This window comes from Rhinolophus ferrumequinum, chromosome 6 (assembly GCF_004115265.2).
Source record: "Rhinolophus ferrumequinum isolate MPI-CBG mRhiFer1 chromosome 6, mRhiFer1_v1.p, whole genome shotgun sequence".
Taxonomy (NCBI): domain Eukaryota; kingdom Metazoa; phylum Chordata; class Mammalia; order Chiroptera; family Rhinolophidae; genus Rhinolophus; species Rhinolophus ferrumequinum.
Genome location: NC_046289.1, coordinates 57,894,609 through 57,914,770, shown reverse-complemented (window position 1 = coordinate 57,914,770; position 20,162 = coordinate 57,894,609). Strand labels below are relative to the sequence as shown.

The 20,162-nt window shown below is 41.2% G+C and overlaps 1 protein-coding gene across 3 annotated transcripts in view; it reads left to right on the top strand.

Annotated features, from left to right (window-relative positions):
- GALK2 (galactokinase 2) overlaps positions 1-20,162 on the top strand; it is a 120,682-nt gene that overhangs the window by 63,575 nt on the left and 36,945 nt on the right. For all 3 annotated transcript variants that reach the window (XM_033108062.1, XM_033108063.1, XM_033108061.1), the window contains exons 6-7: positions 8,587-8,685; positions 11,374-11,526. In XM_033108062.1, coding sequence (XP_032963953.1) covers positions 8,587-8,685; positions 11,374-11,526 — 252 coding nt within the window. The remainder of the gene's footprint in view (positions 1-8,586; positions 8,686-11,373; positions 11,527-20,162) is intronic.

The following is a 20,162-nucleotide window of genomic DNA, read 5'->3' as shown; positions in this document are numbered from 1 at the left end:
GAAAATAAAATCTTTGTAACTTTTAAAAATGTCCCGTTCAAGGAACCTACATTTAGTGCATACGCAAATTAGTAAAATTTTATTAGTAAAATTTTATCTACTTTTGCCAGGTACTGGCACTGGGGATAGAGTAGTGACGGAAGCAAAGTGCTTCCTCTCATGCAGCTTGCATTTGATTGGGGTGGGGGAGGGGACGGGGAACAGAAAATAAATGCAAAGATAACATAAGATGGTAAAGCCTTGAAGGAAAACAAAGCAGGGTATGAGATGGAGAGTGGCAGGGGATGTTAACATATTTTAGGGAAGTGAGGGAAAGTCTGACAACGTGCCATTTGAGCAGAGGAAGAACATTCCAGACTGAGGGAACGGTAGGTGGAAAGATCCTGAGGTGATGCGGGATGCTGATTCCTGGTTGACCAATAATTACAGCCAACATTTATTGTGCACTAATTATATAGTAGGCTGTTAAAATCCTTACAACTCAGTGAAGTGGGTAATTATTATAAATCCCATTTTGCAGGTGAGGAAATTTATGTGCTTTCACTACTGTGTTATACTGACAAGTGCTATGATAGAGCGGAGAGGTAGAATATGTAAATCAATTCTAAGAGGCCATGAAAATTTCCCAGAGGAGTTGCTGCTTGAAATTAGTCTCAAGAGAAAGAGCAATTAGGCACAGTTATGAAGGTGAGAAGAGTATAGAATTTTGGTCTCATTTCTCTGCATGCTACATCCCTAGAACCTAGTCCTTGCTCATAGTCAGCACTCGATAAATATTTTTTGAATGAATGCAGGTGAGACCGCATTTGCAAAGACATAGAGGCGTAAAGAGTATGGGATATTCAGAAAACTGGCATTAGTTTGCTGTGACAGAAGCATTGACTATATGATAAAAGCAGCAGGAGCTTATGGTAGAAGAAATAAACAGAGGTCAGATCATAAATCTATTTTTATGAAAAGGCAATCAGGTACTTATTTTGGCAGCACATATATACTAAAAATTAATAAGCTATAGAGGAGATGATTTTGGAGCCTGATAAAGGATAAAATGCAATTGTGTGAATTAGTCCATATATTTTTTAACTCAATAGAACAAAATGTTTAAAATTGTTTGAATGTTCTTTGGGCTTCTGTGAAGGTAAACTATTTTTGAGTGCAAACGTGAATTGTTAAGACTTGCTTGCAAGGAAAAGAAGCCCGCTCAAGGGATATGTTCTGGAATACAAAGGTGGATATGTCAGTGAGCCTTTGCTATGTAATAAGCCCTTTCAAAAACTTAGTGGCTTCAAGCAACCATTTCGCCTGGATTCGGCTTGATGGCGCTTGTGCTTGTCTTGGCTGGGCTCATTCACACATCTGCTCTTAGCTGCTGGTCAGCTAAGCAGTGCTGTTTCTGGGTTGGCTGGTTGTCAGCTAGATGGTGGGGTGACTGGGCCACACGTCTGTCATCATCCACCGGGCTAGCCCAGCTTGTCAAATGGAGGTCTCAGACTCCAAGGACAGCGGGAGGGGAAGCTCCAATGTACAAGTGCTTTTCATGTTTCTCTCTATGTGACACTTGCCACATATCCCATTGTCCAACACAAGTTGCTTCCCAGATTGAAGAAGTGAAAAAATAGATTTCACCTTTTCATGGGAGGAGCTCTGAAGTCACACTGCAAGGGAAGGGAAACAGGGAGGGGAAAGACTTGTGGCCCTTTTGCTGTCTAAGATAGTGGCTATAGCTGGGTTTCAGGAATGGAGAGAAACCTAAATGTTATTAAGTCTGCCTCGGTCACTTGCCTTGCTCTCTTGTTGGTTGTCTGTTCCATTCTTTTCTATCTTCAGACCAGCTTCCTCTACTTCTCTGGTCTCCCCGGTAAAAAAAAAAACATGACTGCTGACAGCTTCTAAGACCATATGGAATAGATCCAGATACCCCCAAAACTGACTCTCTCTTTTCCCATTGGGAACATTCCCTTGGAGAAGGAAATCTAGATGGGAATCTGATTGGTTTTCCTTTAGTAAGGTATTCACCCCTCGATCTATGAACTGTGGTGAGGTGGCGGGTTGGCTGTTTGTAGGAGTGGGTGGGTGATGGGGGATTACATGCCACGCCAGGGCTGCATTGCTGTCAGCTTGTGGTGGGCGGGTGGGTGGGTGGAGTGAGAAGGAGGGGAAAGCGGGCAGTGCCCTCTCCAAACAGTAGAGATGGGGAAGGGTTGGCTAGACATATACCTCATCAAGGTATATGAGTTTTATAAATAATTTACTGAGTCTTATAAATAATGTAATTGCTTCAGGGAACTTAAGTAGTGACTGCGACCTTGGAGGAAGAGGGGTATAAACTATTTTTACTTACATTTCTGATACCAAATGTATGTGTGCGTTTTTCTGACACCAATCAGTTCTCCCACTCTCTGTACACAAACTGGGTGACCTATAATACAATTCAATTCATTTCTAACACTACCTGGCGTTAGCATCAGATTCCATAAATTAAGGACTCAGTCCCACAAAACTTCCCTCACTTCAGATGCCAGTGGCAAGTCCCAGATTGTCACCAGAACTTTCGACTGACCAGCTATCAATTCAGGCGCCCCCGTAACCCCCTCCTCAGGTTCAAGAATTTGCTAGAATGACTCACAGAACTCAGGACATCTCTTTACTTACCATCACCAGTTCATTATTAACAATAAAAGCAGAGTATTCCAGAATGATTGGAAGAGTTAAAACTTCAGCTGTAGAAATACGTAATATATCCTCCCAAAATAAGTGGAAGGAAAGACTCATAAAGTGAAGAGGAAAAGTGAGCAGAGCTGCCTTCCAAGGCACAGGTGGTCAGGACAGCAGCCGCTGCTGCAGGCTGCTCTTTGGTCCAATAGCAGAGAGCCCATTATCCACCTTGCAGAGCAGCCAGAGCCCATCCTTCTGGGAGACGATCATGCTCTTTCTCTCCCCTTCTCTGCTTCCACCTCCTATTAGACATTGTTAACGTCTTGTGCTCGTGTGTTGGCATTATGTAAAGTGGATGTGTCTTGTAACAAATTACCTGACCAATTGGACACATCTCCTGGTCTAGGTTAGCTCCTGTTCCATACGCAATTATTTGCCCTTCTTTGAAACCTTCTGCCAATAGTTTGCTACACCATTGCCTAGCATTTCTATATTTATATCCAGGGGAGTATTTAGGCAACATCATTTCCAATATTGTTTCTATTTTCATCTTAAACTTTTGTTGAACACAGTATTTATAACATAATTTTGGGGAGTGTCAGGAATGGCTACATGAAGGTACTCAACAAGGAATTAAAATCTAGAGAGATTGCAATCAGCCATTTGTTTTCCAAAGGACAAGTTTTCTCAGTCAGTTTTTCTGTCTTTTACATTACACACTGTCTTTGGGCTGTTGATTTGTAATACGATTGTCCATTCATGAAAGCAGATATTGGTCTTGGCACTTCTTTTGGTTTTCCCGCAGTGTGTGGTATAGGGCTGTGAATATATGTTCAAAGATACGGTATAAAAGGTCATGTTACTCTGTCCCTAGCTGCCCTGACATAGGGTATGTCGTACAGCGCATGGCAAGTAAAGGTAAGCTGTGTGGTCAGCCCCTGGTCAGCGTGCCTGAAGTGGTCTCATAAAGATGATGGCTAGGGACTACAGGTATGCCTGCCTGAGAATCCCCATTTTGGGAGGTTGGGCAGAATACAAGTTCCCTACTGTTTCATGAAGTTCTCTCTTTACTTCCCTCTCCCACCCCACAAAGGGCAGGGCATCTCCTCTTCCCTTGGAAATGTTGTTTGAAGCAAGCAGAAGTTCCCCGAGTCAGAACAGTGTTATGTTGACTCTTCGTCTCTAGGGCTTGTATTTATTTTCATCTTCATTTTTGTTGATCATAATATTTTTATATATATATTTTATATATATATATATATACACACATATACATATATATATATACACACACACAGAGGGTGCGAAAAAATGTATACACATTTTAAGAAAGGAAAACTGTATTAAAATTGTAATACTCAATATATACCAATAACGAAAGATGAATACGAGTCACGTTTGACTTCTGCAATCACAAGAGGTACTCAAAGTGGTTACCATCAGTGTCCAGACACTTCTGATTATGGCGAACTACTGCTTGAGCAACATTGACTGAAGTGTCCACTTGTATATATATATATATATATATTTTCGGCATCCCCGGTATTTATACAATTTCCCTGGTAGTTGAAGTTAAGAGGTTCTTGTGCCTGAATCCCAGGTCTGAGGGACCCTCTCCCTGTATATGTACTTCTTCTAGTCACCTCCCAATTTGAGCAAAATTCTGTTCTTCAATATTCATAGTAGACAGTTTTCGAGCCTCTACTTAAATATCCTCAATGATGTCACTATGTTACAAATTAGACTGTTCATTCTTGGACCACTTTGGATACTGGAAAAGTATTTATTTTTAAGGTTTAATCATAACCTTCCCTATCTAAATCCTCAATTTTCTGCTTCTTTTGATGTTAGAGTCTTTCAAAGTTTGAAGGAAGCTTTCCTGGCTCCTCTTACTCTTTATTGAGGTTACATGTCCACTATTCTTTCAACTATTTCTTCTGGAAAATGGTTACTGGTTCTCCTTGCCATTCTTAGAATGTTCTCCTGTTTATCGTTGCCCCTCTTAATGTGAGTATTCCACCTGACACCTGTTATGTCTCATTTTTTTTTCTTTTTACTTGTACCCAGTACATATTTACTTTCTTTTGAAAAAGTTGTAGGAATTATATGACCATGAATATTTATTCAGTAAGGTTGGTAAATTAGAAATAGAAAACCAGGGCCAAGGAAAGAAGAATGAAAATACCCCAACTGTTAATTATGTAATGTAATTGTTTTTGTTTAATTTTACATACTGAGATTCCTGGAAGCCAAGGTATAAAGGAAAACAAGTAAGTTATATAAGTCTTGTGATCAGAATAAAGAAATTCCAGTTCTTCAGAAGAGGCAATGTTTTCTTTAGGGGTACTAAATTCTAAAAAGCATTTCTCACATAGAATCTTTATGGCACAAAAAACGTAATGAAAATAACCTCTCCAGCGCCTGAAAACAAATGCAAGAGTGACGTTCATGTGACTATTTCTTACAATGACTTTCAGTAGATGCTCTTGGTATGACGTTTGAGCACAACTCAGTAAAATCAACTTATTTCTCTTGTAACAACTCTTTTTAACAGTCTCCACCGTTTCCTGACCCTAAAGATGCTTCCCACTTCATGGCAAAGTCTCTGTGAATTGAATATTATACACATAGAACCCCTTTCCCCGGGCAAACGTGTATACGGAGTTAAGGATCTGGTTGGTTTAGATCATGATTCATGATTATGATTTTAGATCATGATTCATGAGAGTTATTTTTTTCACTTTGGTTTAGGTTCCTTTCTGTGTAAGTGGAATCATATTGAGAAAATTAACAGGTGCTAATTTTAACAATTATGATCATGCTGGGAGAAAGTAATAGTTCTTTATCTAAAGCCCTCTCTCCTTTACCTTCTCCCTGAGAGTCCAGATTGGTTTACAGTCAGATTTCCTGCAGTTAGGACCTCCGGGGTGGGACAGCACTGAAAACTCTGCACGAAGCCCCCTGTCTCAGGGAGTGTGAGTGTTCCTCTGACCACGGGAAGGGACGTGCAGTTCCAGGAGACACTTGCCAAACCACAGAGAGAGCAGGCCTGCTGCCCATCCGTTATTATCATCATTATTTAATGTTTTTCAAAGGTCAGAGCCAAAATAAATGGTCTGCCAGCCAAGGGAGCGACACCAGCCCTCACCACAGGCGTTGGAGGCCCCTTTGGTATTTAGTAGCAGTGACTTGGGTCATATTCTTGTCTGATTCCATTAATCTGGCCAGGCTTCTTTCTGCCTCCTGCTGTCTTCCCACAACTTTTTTTTTTTTTTTTTTGGCAATTCTCTCTCTCCTCCCTACCCCCATTCCAATAATTGTTACCTTGGTATGTGTTTGCTGCTTTTCTTTCTTCTTTTTTTAGAATTTAAACGGTGAAAGGGATTGAATTAATTGTGCTAATGAGATAAAAATATGCAGGGCAGGGTTTTTGGGGCTCCCAAGTTTTGGGTTCCTGGCCTTCCCTCAAAACTACTCCCCTTGGGGATAAAGAATAGTATTGTGGTCCAAAGCATAGAGCCAAGACTCTGAGTTCAAATCCTGCCTCTGACATTACTAGCTGAATGATCTTGAGCAATTTACTTAACTTCTCTATGCTTCAGTTTATTATAAAATGCATTTAGTAATAAAAACCTCCCTCATGGATTTGAATTTGATAGTACGTGAAAAGTACTCAGAACAGTGTCTGATTCAATGTGTTAGCTGCTATTATTATTATTAGTAGGCGGCAGAAATCATACCAGCATGTCAGCCTTATATTGAGATCACTTGTGGTTGTGGTTGTTTGGGAGGGAGGTGTTTGGGATTATATTTGGAGGTGGATAATGGGAAAGCCTCCCATGCTTCAAGCCATCCAGCAAAGTGGATTTTTGTTTTGTTTTTTAAACCTTGAGTACAATGGAGTGAAGTTGTGATGACTCAGAAATGTCTGCACTCTAGGGCTCACTGTCAACTCCATTGTTCATTTTATTTTATTTTTATTTTTATTTTTTACAGATTTTATTGGGGAAGGGGAACAGGACTTTATTGGGGAACAGTGTGTACTTCCAGGACTTTTTCCAAGTCAAGTTGTTGTCCTTCCAGTCTTAGTTGTGGAGGGTGCAGCTCAGCTCCAGGTCCAGTTGCCGTTGCTAGATGCAGGGTGCACAGCCCACCATCCCTTGCGGGAGTCTAACTGGCAACCTTGTGGTTGAGAGGACGCGCTCCAACCAACCGATCCATCCGGGAGCTCAGCGGCAGCTCAGCTCAAGGTGCCGTGTTCAATCTTAATTGCAGGGGGTGCTGCCCACCATCCCTTGTGGGACTCGAGGAATTGAACTGGCAACTTTGTGGTTGAGAGCCCGCGTTCCCACCAACTGAGCCATCCGGGAGGCAGCTCTGCTCAAGGTGCCGTGTTCAATCTTAGTTGCAGGGGGTGCTGCCCACCATCCCTTGCAGGACTCCAGGAGTTGAACCGGCAACCTTGTGGTTGAGAGCCCACTGGCCCCTGTGGGAATCGAACTGGCAGCCTTCAGAGTTAGGAGCATGGAGCTCCAACTGCCTGAGCCACCAGGGTGGCCCCTCCATTGTTCATTTTAAAAGGAGGGATGTTCAGTTCGGGAAGGCATAGTTTTTGCTCCATCTGCTTACCAGGGTCCAATGTCCAGGCACAGCCTCTGTTTTCCTGATGCAGGGGAACAAGGCAGCCTGGTGTACTTTGGAGCCAGACCTATCTGGCTTTGAATCTTAGGTTAGTTTATTGACTTTTTTGACCCTCAGTTTCCTTCTCTATGAAGTAGCAATTATAATTCTGACATTTCATGGTTGTTTTAGAGACTAAATAAGATAGCATTTATAAAATACCCTGCATAGTGTCTGGCCTTGGGAGACATTTCACGTTTGTTAGCTTCCTTCCCTTTTTGTCTGGTTCTTCCTGTCTGCTTAATTTATTAAGAAAGCCTCAGTGTAGGAAATTATTTAGAAGAGTGCTTTCAAATTTAATGTTCATACAAATTGCTGAGGGCTCTGGTTAAGCTAGATTCTGATTTAGCAGGTCTGGGGTGGGGCCTGAGTATGCTCTTCAAATCAGTATTCAGGTGACACCACTCAGTGTCTGCAGCCCTCACAGTAACACAGAATATACTGTATTCTTTTCTCCTTTTGCATCTCATTATTACCTGTTAGGTTCATCTTAGTAGATAACCAATATGCTGGGTATTGAATGGCAATAGGATTTATATGAAAGAAGGATTTAATGTGTGAGATGGTTAAGAAGACAAATCTAATTGGAAAAGTGGTAGATAATAGGATTTCATATGCAAATTGGTTGTACATTTTTGGAAGTCTTTGGAAAGCCAGGTTAAGGAGTCTGAACTTATTTCATTAATCAATAGGAAGGCACTGAAGATACCTAAACATTTTGACATTTTCAGTTTGGATTAGAAATGTGTTCGTATTTTGGGCCTCTTCATTTTGGTTGGAGGAAGATGTGTCTAGTGAGATGATGCTAGTTCTGTGTTAAATTTAATGGAAATGATTTGGCTGTGGGAAGACTGTGGAATAGTCCACAGTTCGGAGACAAAGGGAGCTGAGGCAGAAATGAGGGCATGCCCATATGAGGTTTTTAGTGATCCCAGTGTAGAAAGGGATGGAGCAAATAGAAAGATGGGAGATACTGCTTGCCCTGTGGAGTCTTTTGTGGATAGCAAATACATGACACACAGTCAATATCTCATCCCATCCCGTAGCAGGCATTCGTTGATCGTGGCATGTTTCCTGTGGAGCTCAGCGGTGGTCTTTGAGTTCTTGTCAACACAGTGCTCTAGGCACCTACTATCAATTGGTCACAGTTGGCACTGGAATTCCAACCTGTCTGTTACGTCTGGAGTAAAAAATGAATGAGAAATAGATTATGACTGTACTCATGGTGCAAATCAATTTTTACTTTTCTAGGTGGAACTTGCAGAAATCTGCGCCAAGAGCGAGCGTTATATCGGCACTGAAGGAGGAGGGATGGACCAGTCCATATCATTTCTTGCAGAAGATGGAACTGTAGGTGGCATTGTGCTATTTGGAAATATCAACTGGGGAAAGTTCACACAGACAGGAAGGCTATGAGATCATCAGCGTGCTTGGTTTTGGGTTGCCTATTTTGGGTTGCCTATACAATAGAGCCTAATAGGCTCTGTTGTACGATGGTATTTCTCAACTACTTTGTAATTCAAAGCTACCACCAGCTACTTCAAGGGGACATGCTCATCCATATGTTTCTTGCAGCATTATTTATATAAGCTAAGATATGAAGACAACCAGGGTGTGTGTCCCTGGATGGATGAATGGCTCATATACATATAGAATGGAATATTACTTAGCCATAAAAAAGAAGGAAATCGTGCCATCTGCGACAATATGGATGGACCTAGAGGGTACTGTGCTGAATGTAATAAGTCAGACAGTGAAAGACAAATGTCATATGATTTCACTTATAAGAGGAATCTAAAGAACAAAATAAACAAACAAATGAGAGAAACAAACTCAATGGATACAGAGAACATTATGATGGTTGCCAGATGGGAGGGGCTTTGGAGGTGGATAAAAAGGGGAAGGGATTAAGAAGTACAAATTGGATGTTACACAGCAGTCATGGGGATGTGTGGTATAGCATAAAAAATGTGGTCAATAATATTGTAGTATCTACCGTGTTTCCCCGAAAATAAGACCTAGTCAGACAATCAGCTCTAATTCGTCTTTTGGAGCAAAAATTAATATAAGACTTGGTCTTATATTATATTACATTTGATAAGACCCGGTCCTATATTATAGTAAAGTAAGACCGGGTCTTATATTAATTTTTCCTCCAAAAGACACATTAGAGCTGATTGTCCGGCTAGGTCTTATTTTCGGGGAAACATGGTATGTATGGTGTCAGATGGGTCTAAATCTGTTGGGGTGATAGATGGGAGGACAGTTGGGGGCAGGGTGGAAAAGATGAAGGGATTAAGAAATACAAATTGGTAGTTACAAAATAGTCGTGAGGATGTAAAGTATAGGGAATATGATCAATAATATGGTAATAGCTATGTATAGTGCCAGGTGGTACTAGTCAGGGGGATCACTTCCTAAATTATGCAAATGTCTAACCACTATGTAACTAATATAAAATACCTGAAACTAATGTAAAATAATGAATGTCAGCTCTAATCGAAAAATTTTAAAAGGGGGGAAGATCAGTAATATTGTGATAGCATGGTACAGTGTCAGGTGGTTGGTGGACTTACGATGATCACTTCTTTAGCTAGGGAATATAATAAATAATGTGGTAATAATTCTGTATAGTGCTAGGTGGGTACTGCTGAATAACTATGATGTACACCTGAAACTAATATAATATTGTATGTTAGCTGTACTGTAATAAAAATCTAAAAAAATACAAAAAAAGAGAAAAAGATCACCTCTCCCTTAAGCTTCCAGAATCACTCCTCAAGTCTATTTTTCTCTTGTGTCTAGGTTTTTTTTTCTCCTTCTAATTTATTGTTAGGATGAGATTTCCCAACTCCCTAGTTATTGAGACCTCCTTTCCCGCTCTTGTCCCAAATCACTTCATCTCATGGCATTTTCATAATCTCTGGTTGGTTTTAAACCCAAAGGTTAGTTTTCTTACCACATATATTCACAACCCCTCTTTTTATAATTTACTCTTTGGTATCATTTTTCTCTGTCAACATTTTTGGGGCTTCAGTGGTGGGGAAAAAAAATGTTGACAACAAGCCAGAAATGAGTTCCTTCGCTGGATACCACTTCCCCTTGGCTATCAACTCCCTTAGGCAGAGCAGAGGTTTGGGTTGTTGGCCACAAACTGCCCATTTCCAAAGTAGAAGCAGACATTTCTTTAAAATCTTTTCTTAGTTTTTCATCAGATTCCTACAGGCTTGGCCCTTTCCCCAGAATACCTGGATTTCTTCTTCTTAAGAATATTGATTGTTGATTCCTCTAAGCCAAACACACGAGGCATGAGGAAATCTGGTTTAATACTAGGAAAATACTCTGGGTGTTTTGGATGAGACCTGACAAATAGACATGATGGCAAGAGTCCTGATGTTTATGTAAGGTAGATATAGAGACTGAACAAAGTCCAAATTCTTTGGGTTTACAAAGGCACTTCATAATCTGACCCCTGCCTTAGCCCTCTTACCTACCCTTTCACCACTCCTCACCCCTCAAACTCTAAGCTTCAGCGGAATTTTAACACCCAACGCTCTATTAACACCTCCTAATGAGTTTTGCCTCTGAATTTGCATAAGCTCTTCCCTCTTCTTGACATCCTATTTGGGTAAAGGAACCCTCTGCCTACCCTGCTCTTGCTCATCCTTGAAGACTCAGTTTAGACTCTCCGTTTTTCAAAGGAGCCTGCCTTAGGCTGTATCTGATCAGGTGCTTCAACTATGTGTCTGTATAGCACCCTGTGCTTTGCTACCATGGTAACACAATCTGGAAAAGTGTCTACTTGACTGCCTTTCCCACTAGATTGTAAGCTCTATGAGGGCAGAGACAGTGTCTGTCTTATTCACTGTTGTATCTTCAGTGCCTAGTACAGTGACTGGAAGTCAGTAAATAATATTTGAATGAATGAATGATTACAGTTTTGGGAAACTTTTTACTAAGATAAATAAATGAATAGATGATCAAACATTTTCTGAATTCTAATACATTATAACTCACCTGTCATTTTTCTTCCAATAGGCCAAGTTGATAGAATTTAGTCCTCTGAAAGCAACTGATGTGAAACTCCCAAGTGAAGCAGTGTTTGTGATTGCCAACAGTTGTGTGGAAATGAATAAGGCTGCAACTTCCCATTTCAACATCAGGGTGATGGAGTGTCGGCTGGCTGCAAAGGTACCAACTTGGCAAACTAGCAAAACTTGAAGTACGCTTTCTCTTGTTGTTTTTCTCTTTGTTCCCTATTACGTTGTTTCTTTACCTAAAATTTAGGGAAACTTTCTGACTGCAGCATTCTAACGGAAGGTCTTTGATTACAGAGAAATCTAATTCCAAACTCAGGAGATAAATAAACCTATAGGTGTACCTTGTACCCCGTAGCTATTGGGAGGCTACATGAACTTCACAGTTGAATCTTCTAGGATAGCACTGGGGAGAAGAGGACAGCTTATATGTGTGAAGAACAGGCCATGGAGTAGGTCTGTGGGTGGAGAAAACCGTGTTTCCCCCAAAATAAGACCTAACCGGAAAATGAGCCCTCGCATGATTTTTCAGGATGACATCCCTGAACATAAGCCCTAATGCGTCTTTTGGAGCAAAACTTAATATAAGACCCGCTCTTCTTTTTGGGGAAACACGGAATTAGTTGGAGGTGATTGATGGTAAGCGACTACAGCTGATCTAGTTTCTTCAACAAAATTGATGGCAGCCTCAACCCTTGGTCCTCTCAGATGCTCCATTTTTGTACTGGGTCAACACTGGTCACTCTGAATATACAGTCTTGGTGTAACCCCCATGCCCAGAAGACCTCCACATGTCCACTAGGGAAACAAACCAGAAGGGAGTCTTGCCAGTTCTTTGTTCCACAATTCAGACGACTCTTGCCTATCAAGCCTTAAACCTACTTAGGAAGTATTCATTGAATACCTGTGATACACCTAGCTGCATGGAGATAGGCAAAAGGATACAGAACATAAGAATAGAGAGAGTAGAGAGTTAAAGTTAGGGGGATATGAAATAGGACATGGTTAGTGTGTGATCAGGTGGTATGTGACCAGGTGCTCGAAAAAGTGACACAAAAATTAAATATTATAGAGGATCCAGAAAGGCACATGATATGACTAGAAAGTTGGAGAGAACTGAGGCTGGGAGCTGGGGAGGAGCGCCATTGTGTTTTCTCTTAAACATTCTTCAAATAGCAGCTGGAATGATGGTTTGGAAATTTAAATCTGATCAGGTAATTCCCCTGCTTACCGCCTTTCTAAAGCTTTCCGTTTCACTGGAATAAAGAAAAAAGTCCTTATCACCACCTGGAGAACCCTGCACGATCCAATGCCTGTCCACTCATCCTCTTCCTCTCTGAGCATCCCCTACTCCCTTACCCTCTAGCTGTGGTTCTCATTCTCACCCTAGGGACTTTGCGCATGCCCAGAACACTCTTCTCCTCTTTGAAGCCTCAGCCTAAATGTCTCTCAGGGAAGCCTTCCTTGACTTCCTTACTCCCAGATTAAGGTAGGGCTCCCTTCGTATTTCGCTTCTCAGTATGGTATTATCACAATTGTTTAATGTCTCTCTTTCTGAGTTGATTTCACCTGAAACCAAGACTGTGTCCATCTTGGTTTTTTTTTTTTTTTGTAATTAAAGTTTATTGGGGTGACTGCTGTTAGCCAAGTTATATAGATTTCATGTGAACAATTCTGTAATCCATCATCAGACTGTGTCCATCTCATAGCCCTAATGCCTGGCATAGTGCTTAGGCTGAAGTAGACCCAGGGTGAACATCTGTTGAATAAATGAACACCTATTCTCTGCGTTACCTGCCCTGTCATACTTATTTTGCTCAATTTCACAATTTTTTACTAGTGCGTATTGTGTGCCCAGCACTGGACTAGTTACCATGGAGACGTGTAGGGTGCAGTTCTCCTTTGTAACTGACTTACCACTTCATACCTTACTCCCACCCTCTGAAGTTGTGAAAGGAGAGTAGAGATACAATGATCCAGAAAAATAAGAGCTTTTTTTTCTTGAAAATTTGGGGGTTAAACATTTTTTTTTAAAATCATGACTTAAATGTTTTATATTTGGAATTTACTCATTCAGATAATTTCTAAGAATTATGTAACAGAAATGTTTTAATATTAAACTCTTCACAGTATAATCAGTACATATATGAGAAGAAGTAGTACAGTAAAGTTTTCAATATCAAGGCTTCAGTGAACTTCTTTTGCCTTTTAGGACAAGCTTCCTCTTTCAGGAGATGGAAGAAATCAGTGTCTTTATTTGTTTGAGGGCTTATTCTTGTTGACTTCTTATTTTGAGATTGATGAGTAAGTGTTGCCTTCCTGAAGAGACCTCAAACATACACAACATTGTTTTCCAAGTTTTATCACGAAATTAGATATCCTCTGTGAGATCCATATATGAGCTAACACAAGTATGAGACATGTGAAATGGCTTCACGTTGGGACTACTCTTCCAAAGGTGCAAAAAGAAAGTGGGGAATACAGTTGTGATGTTGAATCCCCATAGTGAAAGTGTCAGGATGGGGGAAATGTCTTTTGAGAGTTAACTATAAAAAGGGCATCTCTTTTGAAAGCAGTAGTTGAAAACCTTAATTCACTGCAGATCCTCCTGTTTCTGAGGATGCCGTCTGAGTTTAACGATAGAACTCTACATGTGTTTTAGAGGTACTTTGGCTAGCAAAATTGGCATCTGAATTTGGCTTTTTGCCGCATACTACACAACTGGTGTAGATAAAACACATTGTTTTAAATACTCTGAATTTCTCTCTTTAAAATATGGAAGAAAGAAAAGTGACTTTATTAAGATGGAGAATGTTTTCTAAATCAAGTTGCTGCAAATCACTAGAATCCAAGGTTATTTACAAAAGGGAAATAAAGATAAAATTGCTAATATGGGCTATACACATATATTTTGATATTAAGATTATGCTTTTGCCTAGGAATATAAGCTGGAATTCTGCTAAGCATATTTTCCTTACAATATGGCTTCACTTTTCCATTTCCAGTAACATGTGAATGAATATAAATTTTTTTTTTTTTTTTTGAAAATGGCCTCGTTATATCAAGAAATAAACTCCCATGTAAAAGGGTAAAGAAGCTTGTCTTAATCTGGACAAACTTTCTGTTTTCCGACAATAAAAATAAAGTGTCAGTGGAGAAATGACTAATCAGGATAGTTTTGAAAATGAGACTGATTAGATAGAGCTCCACATGGCAAAACAATAATGAGTAACATTTGGTTTTCCTCTCCTCCTATCTCTCCAATATTCTTTTTTGAAAATGAGTAACTTTTATATCTTCTTAATACAGGGAAGTACACTAAATCAGTGAAGGTGATTGTTCTTTGTTTTTGCTTTAATGTTGATAGTTTCTTCTATTTTAAAAAATTTTATTCAGTATACTTGGTATACAATATTATATTAGTTTCAGGTGTACAATATAGTGATTTGACATTTTTATACCTTATGATGTGATCATCCCACTAATTCTAGTAATCAGGTGTCACTGTGCAAATTTATCACAGTATTATTGACTATATTCCCCTTCACCTTTATGACCCACTCTCCACCCCCCTCCCTTCTGGTAACCGTCTCTTTGGTCTCTGTCTTCTATTCTTAAGTCTCCTTTCTCTCTCTCTCCCTCCCCTTCCTCTCTTTCCAACAGCTTCCAAAAACTAATTGATGTAAATTCATTAAAAGTACAAGTTTTGTAGAGCCATTTGAACTAAAATTAAAAACATTTCAAAGCAAACTCAATGGAGATTTATAATTATTACTTGCGTAAATGATACTTTTAAGTGAAGCACATTTTTATGTTCTTAAATTAACAAAGTGGCCAGAAATTGTAAATGAGCACAAAATTTTTTGTATTTTACATGTAGTCAGTGGCTTAAACTTTTCCAGAAATGTTTTAGGTCCATAAAAGAGAGTATCCCTTAATTATATTGAGGGATAAAATGTGTGATGCTGGTAATAAATATTATGAGAAATCAAAAAAGGAAGAGAAATTTTATTGTTGCTTTTTGCATACCCTGAGCTCTTTGTGGCAACATGTGACGTAATGAAGGAGAGAGTTTCATGTGGTGCTTTGACACTTCAAGGAAAATTCAGTGTGATTCCTTACAGAGCCTGTTTGGTCAGCAGCCATCACACACCCCGTTTTTTAGCTCCTGCCACTTAGTGGTCAATATAGAACTTATTCTCTGTCTGGTGATAGGAAGTAAGGAAAAATAGGCATAATATTCTAGGGCTTTGGCAGTTTCCATGAATTTGAGTGGAGAAAAACCAAATCCCCAAGAATGTGGCCAGTTTCACTCAGCCTGTTGATTCAGTCGAGCATGCTCTGCCAAGACTCTAGTGTGGAGTGTTCCCAGACGGTGAGGCCACGCTGCAGGGCAGAGGACGTACCGCTCGGGGAAGAAGAGTGATGTGGTTAGTGGAACCAGGTGGTTGCAGGGCCTTCAGTGCTGAGGTTCTGGAAGGATCACACAGGCTTGGGGAGCCACTCATGTTGTTAGCGAGGTATTTTAGAAATATTAACTTTGCAGCAGGAACTTGTGCGTTGGTTGAAGACAAGTAGGTCGTAAAGTGCCAGTGGAGATGGGATAAAAGGGAGCGATATGAGAGAAGTTATGACTGGACCTGCCGAAGGGTCAGGTACAAGGCTCTCCGTGACTGGATTTCTGTGTCCCTTTTGGCATAAACACCATTACTTTGAGGAAGTTTCCACTGCCCAGTGTCCCCACTTCCATGGTGTTAAATGTCCTTTTATATGCTCTTACCACATCCTGTGTTTTTCCGTTATAGCAGCTTATCAGAACTGGTTGGAGTTCCTCACTGTGTAATGGTCGTTTAAGTCTGCCTCCTCCGGGAGATGGCGAGCTCCATGAGGTCAGGAGCCACGTGTGCCTTACTCACTGGCCCCTGCCAATGGCCTGCGAAGTAGTAGGTGCTCAGTAACAGTCACAGCATGTGGGCGTGCGTGACTGAGGGCAACGCGTGGGGGCGGGAAGGGCTGCAGTTCGCATGGTGACAGCTGGTTACCAGAATTAGTGGGGTCATCACATCGTAAGGTATAAAAATGTCACATCACTATATTGTACATCTGACACTAATATAACTAATATAATATTGTATACCAAGTATACTTAAATAAAAGTTTTAAAAATAGAAGAAACTACCAACATTAAAGCAAAACAAAGAAATCGTGGGTGGAAAGCATAGTGCTGCCACTGATAGACTTGGAGAAAATAGGATGGGAGGTGAGTGGAAAGCGAGAGGTGATGAAATTTCCCCATGGAATTTTCTTGTACATAGTTAGAAACTTGAGCTTGGACTGTATCTCTTGGCTAGGGTTATCGCCTTCAGATATATTTGTTTTGAGATAGGAGTTGAAACCAAGAGCTAAGTTCAGTTTGCTGAGGGAAAGAATGTAGCAAGAGAAGATCAGAAGGCCAGGGGTTGAAGTTAGGAGATGGCTTCAGCTAAATAACGAAAGGAGAAAAGGGAGTCATGGATGGAAATGTTATAAGGGCCAGTGAGATGAGAGGGAAACCAGGAAAATTCAATGAAACAGGGAATATGAAGAAGGTAAATAATGAAGGGTTCCGAAGCCACTGATTTATTAAGGAATAAAAGGACTGAGAAAAATCCAGTGGCTTTGGAAGTGATTTTAGAGTCAAGAAAGGACCTGTGGGAGGCCATATGCAGTAGTTAAGAGTAGCTACTGAGGGCCTGGAAGTGATGACTATGGGCCACTGGCTCTAGCTGATGGACAGTGAGAGAGAGGGAGAAATTAAGAACAGTCGCTTTAGGAATAGGGACTTTTAAGACAGGAGCATCTATATAAGTTTGAAGGAATAGGAAAAGTTATCAGGTGGGAAAGAATTACCTACAGAGGTAGGTGAATGTGCAGAAGGAAGGGAACTTGACCCTCACCGAGTGCCTCTTCCTGGCCAGGCAAGGTGGTAGGTGTTTTTATGATCTTGTTTAATCTGTCACAGTAGCTTGTGAAGTAGCCATTACGAGTCTCGCTTTACATATTGGGAATTTCCAGCCAGGCAGGTTGTGACTTCTTTTCAGTAAGTATTGGAGTCCAGGTCTGTCTTCGCCCCTGCTCTTTTCTGTAGGAGTCAGGCGTGAATGAGATCCAAAGCAGGATGCTTGGGGGTGCCCGCTGCGCTGTGCTGAGGGTGCAGTGAGGAGATCCATTACGCACAGTTGTACAGGTTTACTCAGTGGCCTGCAGACTAATATGGAGAACACGGACAGTGTGGACAACTAGCACTGGGGAAGCTCAATGTGGTGAACGATGGCGATGAGTATAGAACATGGCTATGGGAAGTCACTGGGGAATGGCTCTATGTAGTTGGAAAGGGGTGAGGAGGAGAGAAGCAAAAAAAGAAGTATATACAGTAAAAACGGCTATGTATGATCCCATTTATTTCAAACTATGTATTTGTAGGTGTGCATAAAGTATGCATAAAGAAATGTAGTAATAGGGTGGTTATCAAAATGGCTGTTGGTGGTTATCTCATTGGGGGTGATTACAGTTATTTATTACACTTCGTATTTTTTTTTTTTTGTACTTCAAACTATGTGTTTTTTTACAGTTCTTAAAAAAAGCATGTGTGATTTATATAACCAGAAGCAACAACACGGCTGCTTTTGTTGTGTGGAAAACAGCTTGTTGACTGAATTGTTTTTAGAGGTAACTCAGAGAGGGATTAGAAATTTTACCCTGGTGAAGAGCTGATTTGGTACTCTTCCCACTGATTTGTTTATACTGCTAGATTCAATGAGAAAGTCAAAGAGGTGGGTCTGACAGGCAGGCCTCTGAGTTAGGGCCCTTATCTTAGCATTCTGATACTTTACTCTCTTATTGGAAGCCCCAGTGAGTTTTTCTAGCTGCAGAAGAGTGCCTAGTTTATATATGGGACAACCTGGAAGGGCTAGGGAGCTAATTAATACCCTTGGAAGCAGTCCTCAACCAATGATGGGTGAGAGTTAGTAGGTAAATATTATCCCAGCTTTCTGGCTCATGGGAATGACACATCTGAGGTCTATCCATACAGGTCTTAGAGGGCCCCGCAGGCCCAAGCTCACCTTTCCACATCAGTGCATCTCGGATTGGCTTCTCTTCCTGTCTCACTTTCCACTTCTTTACCAGTGCTTCTTGGTGCCGCCTGACCCCGCAAATTCTTGTCTCAGGGTCTGCTTCCAAGAGAAACCAACTTAAGACAGGGTCCTAGCACTATTTATCTGCCTCTTTCCATGACTGTGGACAAAGTGCTTGTTGCCTGCTTTCTTGTCCACAGAGCATAGAACAGGCTCAGGAACCTCCCAGAAGTGGTATCAGACAAGAACACTTAATGTTTGTAGTGGTAAAAAGAAAATGGTGGATGTTGACACAGAACTACTTTCTCTAATTTTCCCACCCTGCTGCTGAGTGAGAAACTTGTGACGAGGTGACCCAGAGCCCTGACTCATAGCCCTGCTTCACAAATATGAACCAGGCCAGTCACCAGGCCCTTCAGTGGCAAATTCCCACATGAGTTCTGTTTTTGAGCAACAGCGATCTTACCCACCCACTTCCCTCATCTGCAAGTCATCTTTCTGTTTCCTGAGCCAAATTTCAAAGGGTTTAAGCAGCTTTCCCATTCGCTTCCCATAATGTAGTGCACAGACTCAGTGGTTCACGGCTGTACAGCTGTTGTTGAGGGCATGTGGTAGATAGATTTCATTCTTAATTGAAATACACACCGAATGGGCTGTGTGGCCCCTCCAGCTGAGGGCTGAGTGGACCCAACAGCAAACTGGGATATCGTCTGAGAGAACGTGAACCTCTGTATGTTAGTGCCTCTGTGGACGGAAAACACATAGGGAGGCTGCCTTTGAAAACAACCTTGTAGGTAGCAGACATCCGTTGCACACTTTCTCCTTATACATCCCTGTGCCAATTTCCTGGGACGATGTGTCGGAGGCAGTGTGACTTGTTTAAATGAGGCCAGGGGTGGGAACTAGGAGATCGTTGTTGACTCAAAGGTTCTTAGGAAGAGCCTACTCTATCACCTAGGGGCCATTTTTTTGATGTTTTTTCCTTTTTCTTTCTTTCTTTCTTTTTTCTTTTTTTGAGATTTTATTGGGGAAGGGGAACAGGACTCCATTGGGGAACAGTGTGTACTTCCAGAACTTTTTTTCCAAGTCAAGTTGTTGTCCTTTCAGTCTTAGTTGTGGAGGGCGCAGCTCAGCTCCAGGTTCAGTTGCCATTGCTAGTTGCAGGGGGCGCAGCCCATCATCCCTTGCGGGAGTCAAGGAATCGAACTGGCAACCCTGTGGTTGAGAGCCTACTCTCCAACCAACTGAGCCATCGGGGAGGCAGCTCAGCTCAAGGTACCGTGTTCAATCTCAGTTGCATGGGGCAGAGCCCACCATCCCTTGCGGGACTCAAGGAAATGAACCAGCAACCTTGTGGTTGAGAGCCCACTGGCCCATGTGGGAATCGAACCAGCAGCCTTCGGAGTTAGGAGCACGGAGCTCCAACCGCCTGAGCCACCAGGCCGGCCCCCCTTTTTCTTTTTTGCAGAAGGAACCCATCTGTCACAATGTTTTTAAATCACTAGAATGTTTACTTCTAAAATAAATCTTACTTTATGCTTAGGACACCATTTCTAAGACGCAGTGGTGATTTGAACTAAGGTGAGGAGCATGACATAGATATCAGCCATACCTCATTAGAATCTGGCCTTGGGGAAGCAAGAAGGAATTGTAGCACCTGGGCTCAAGTTCCAAC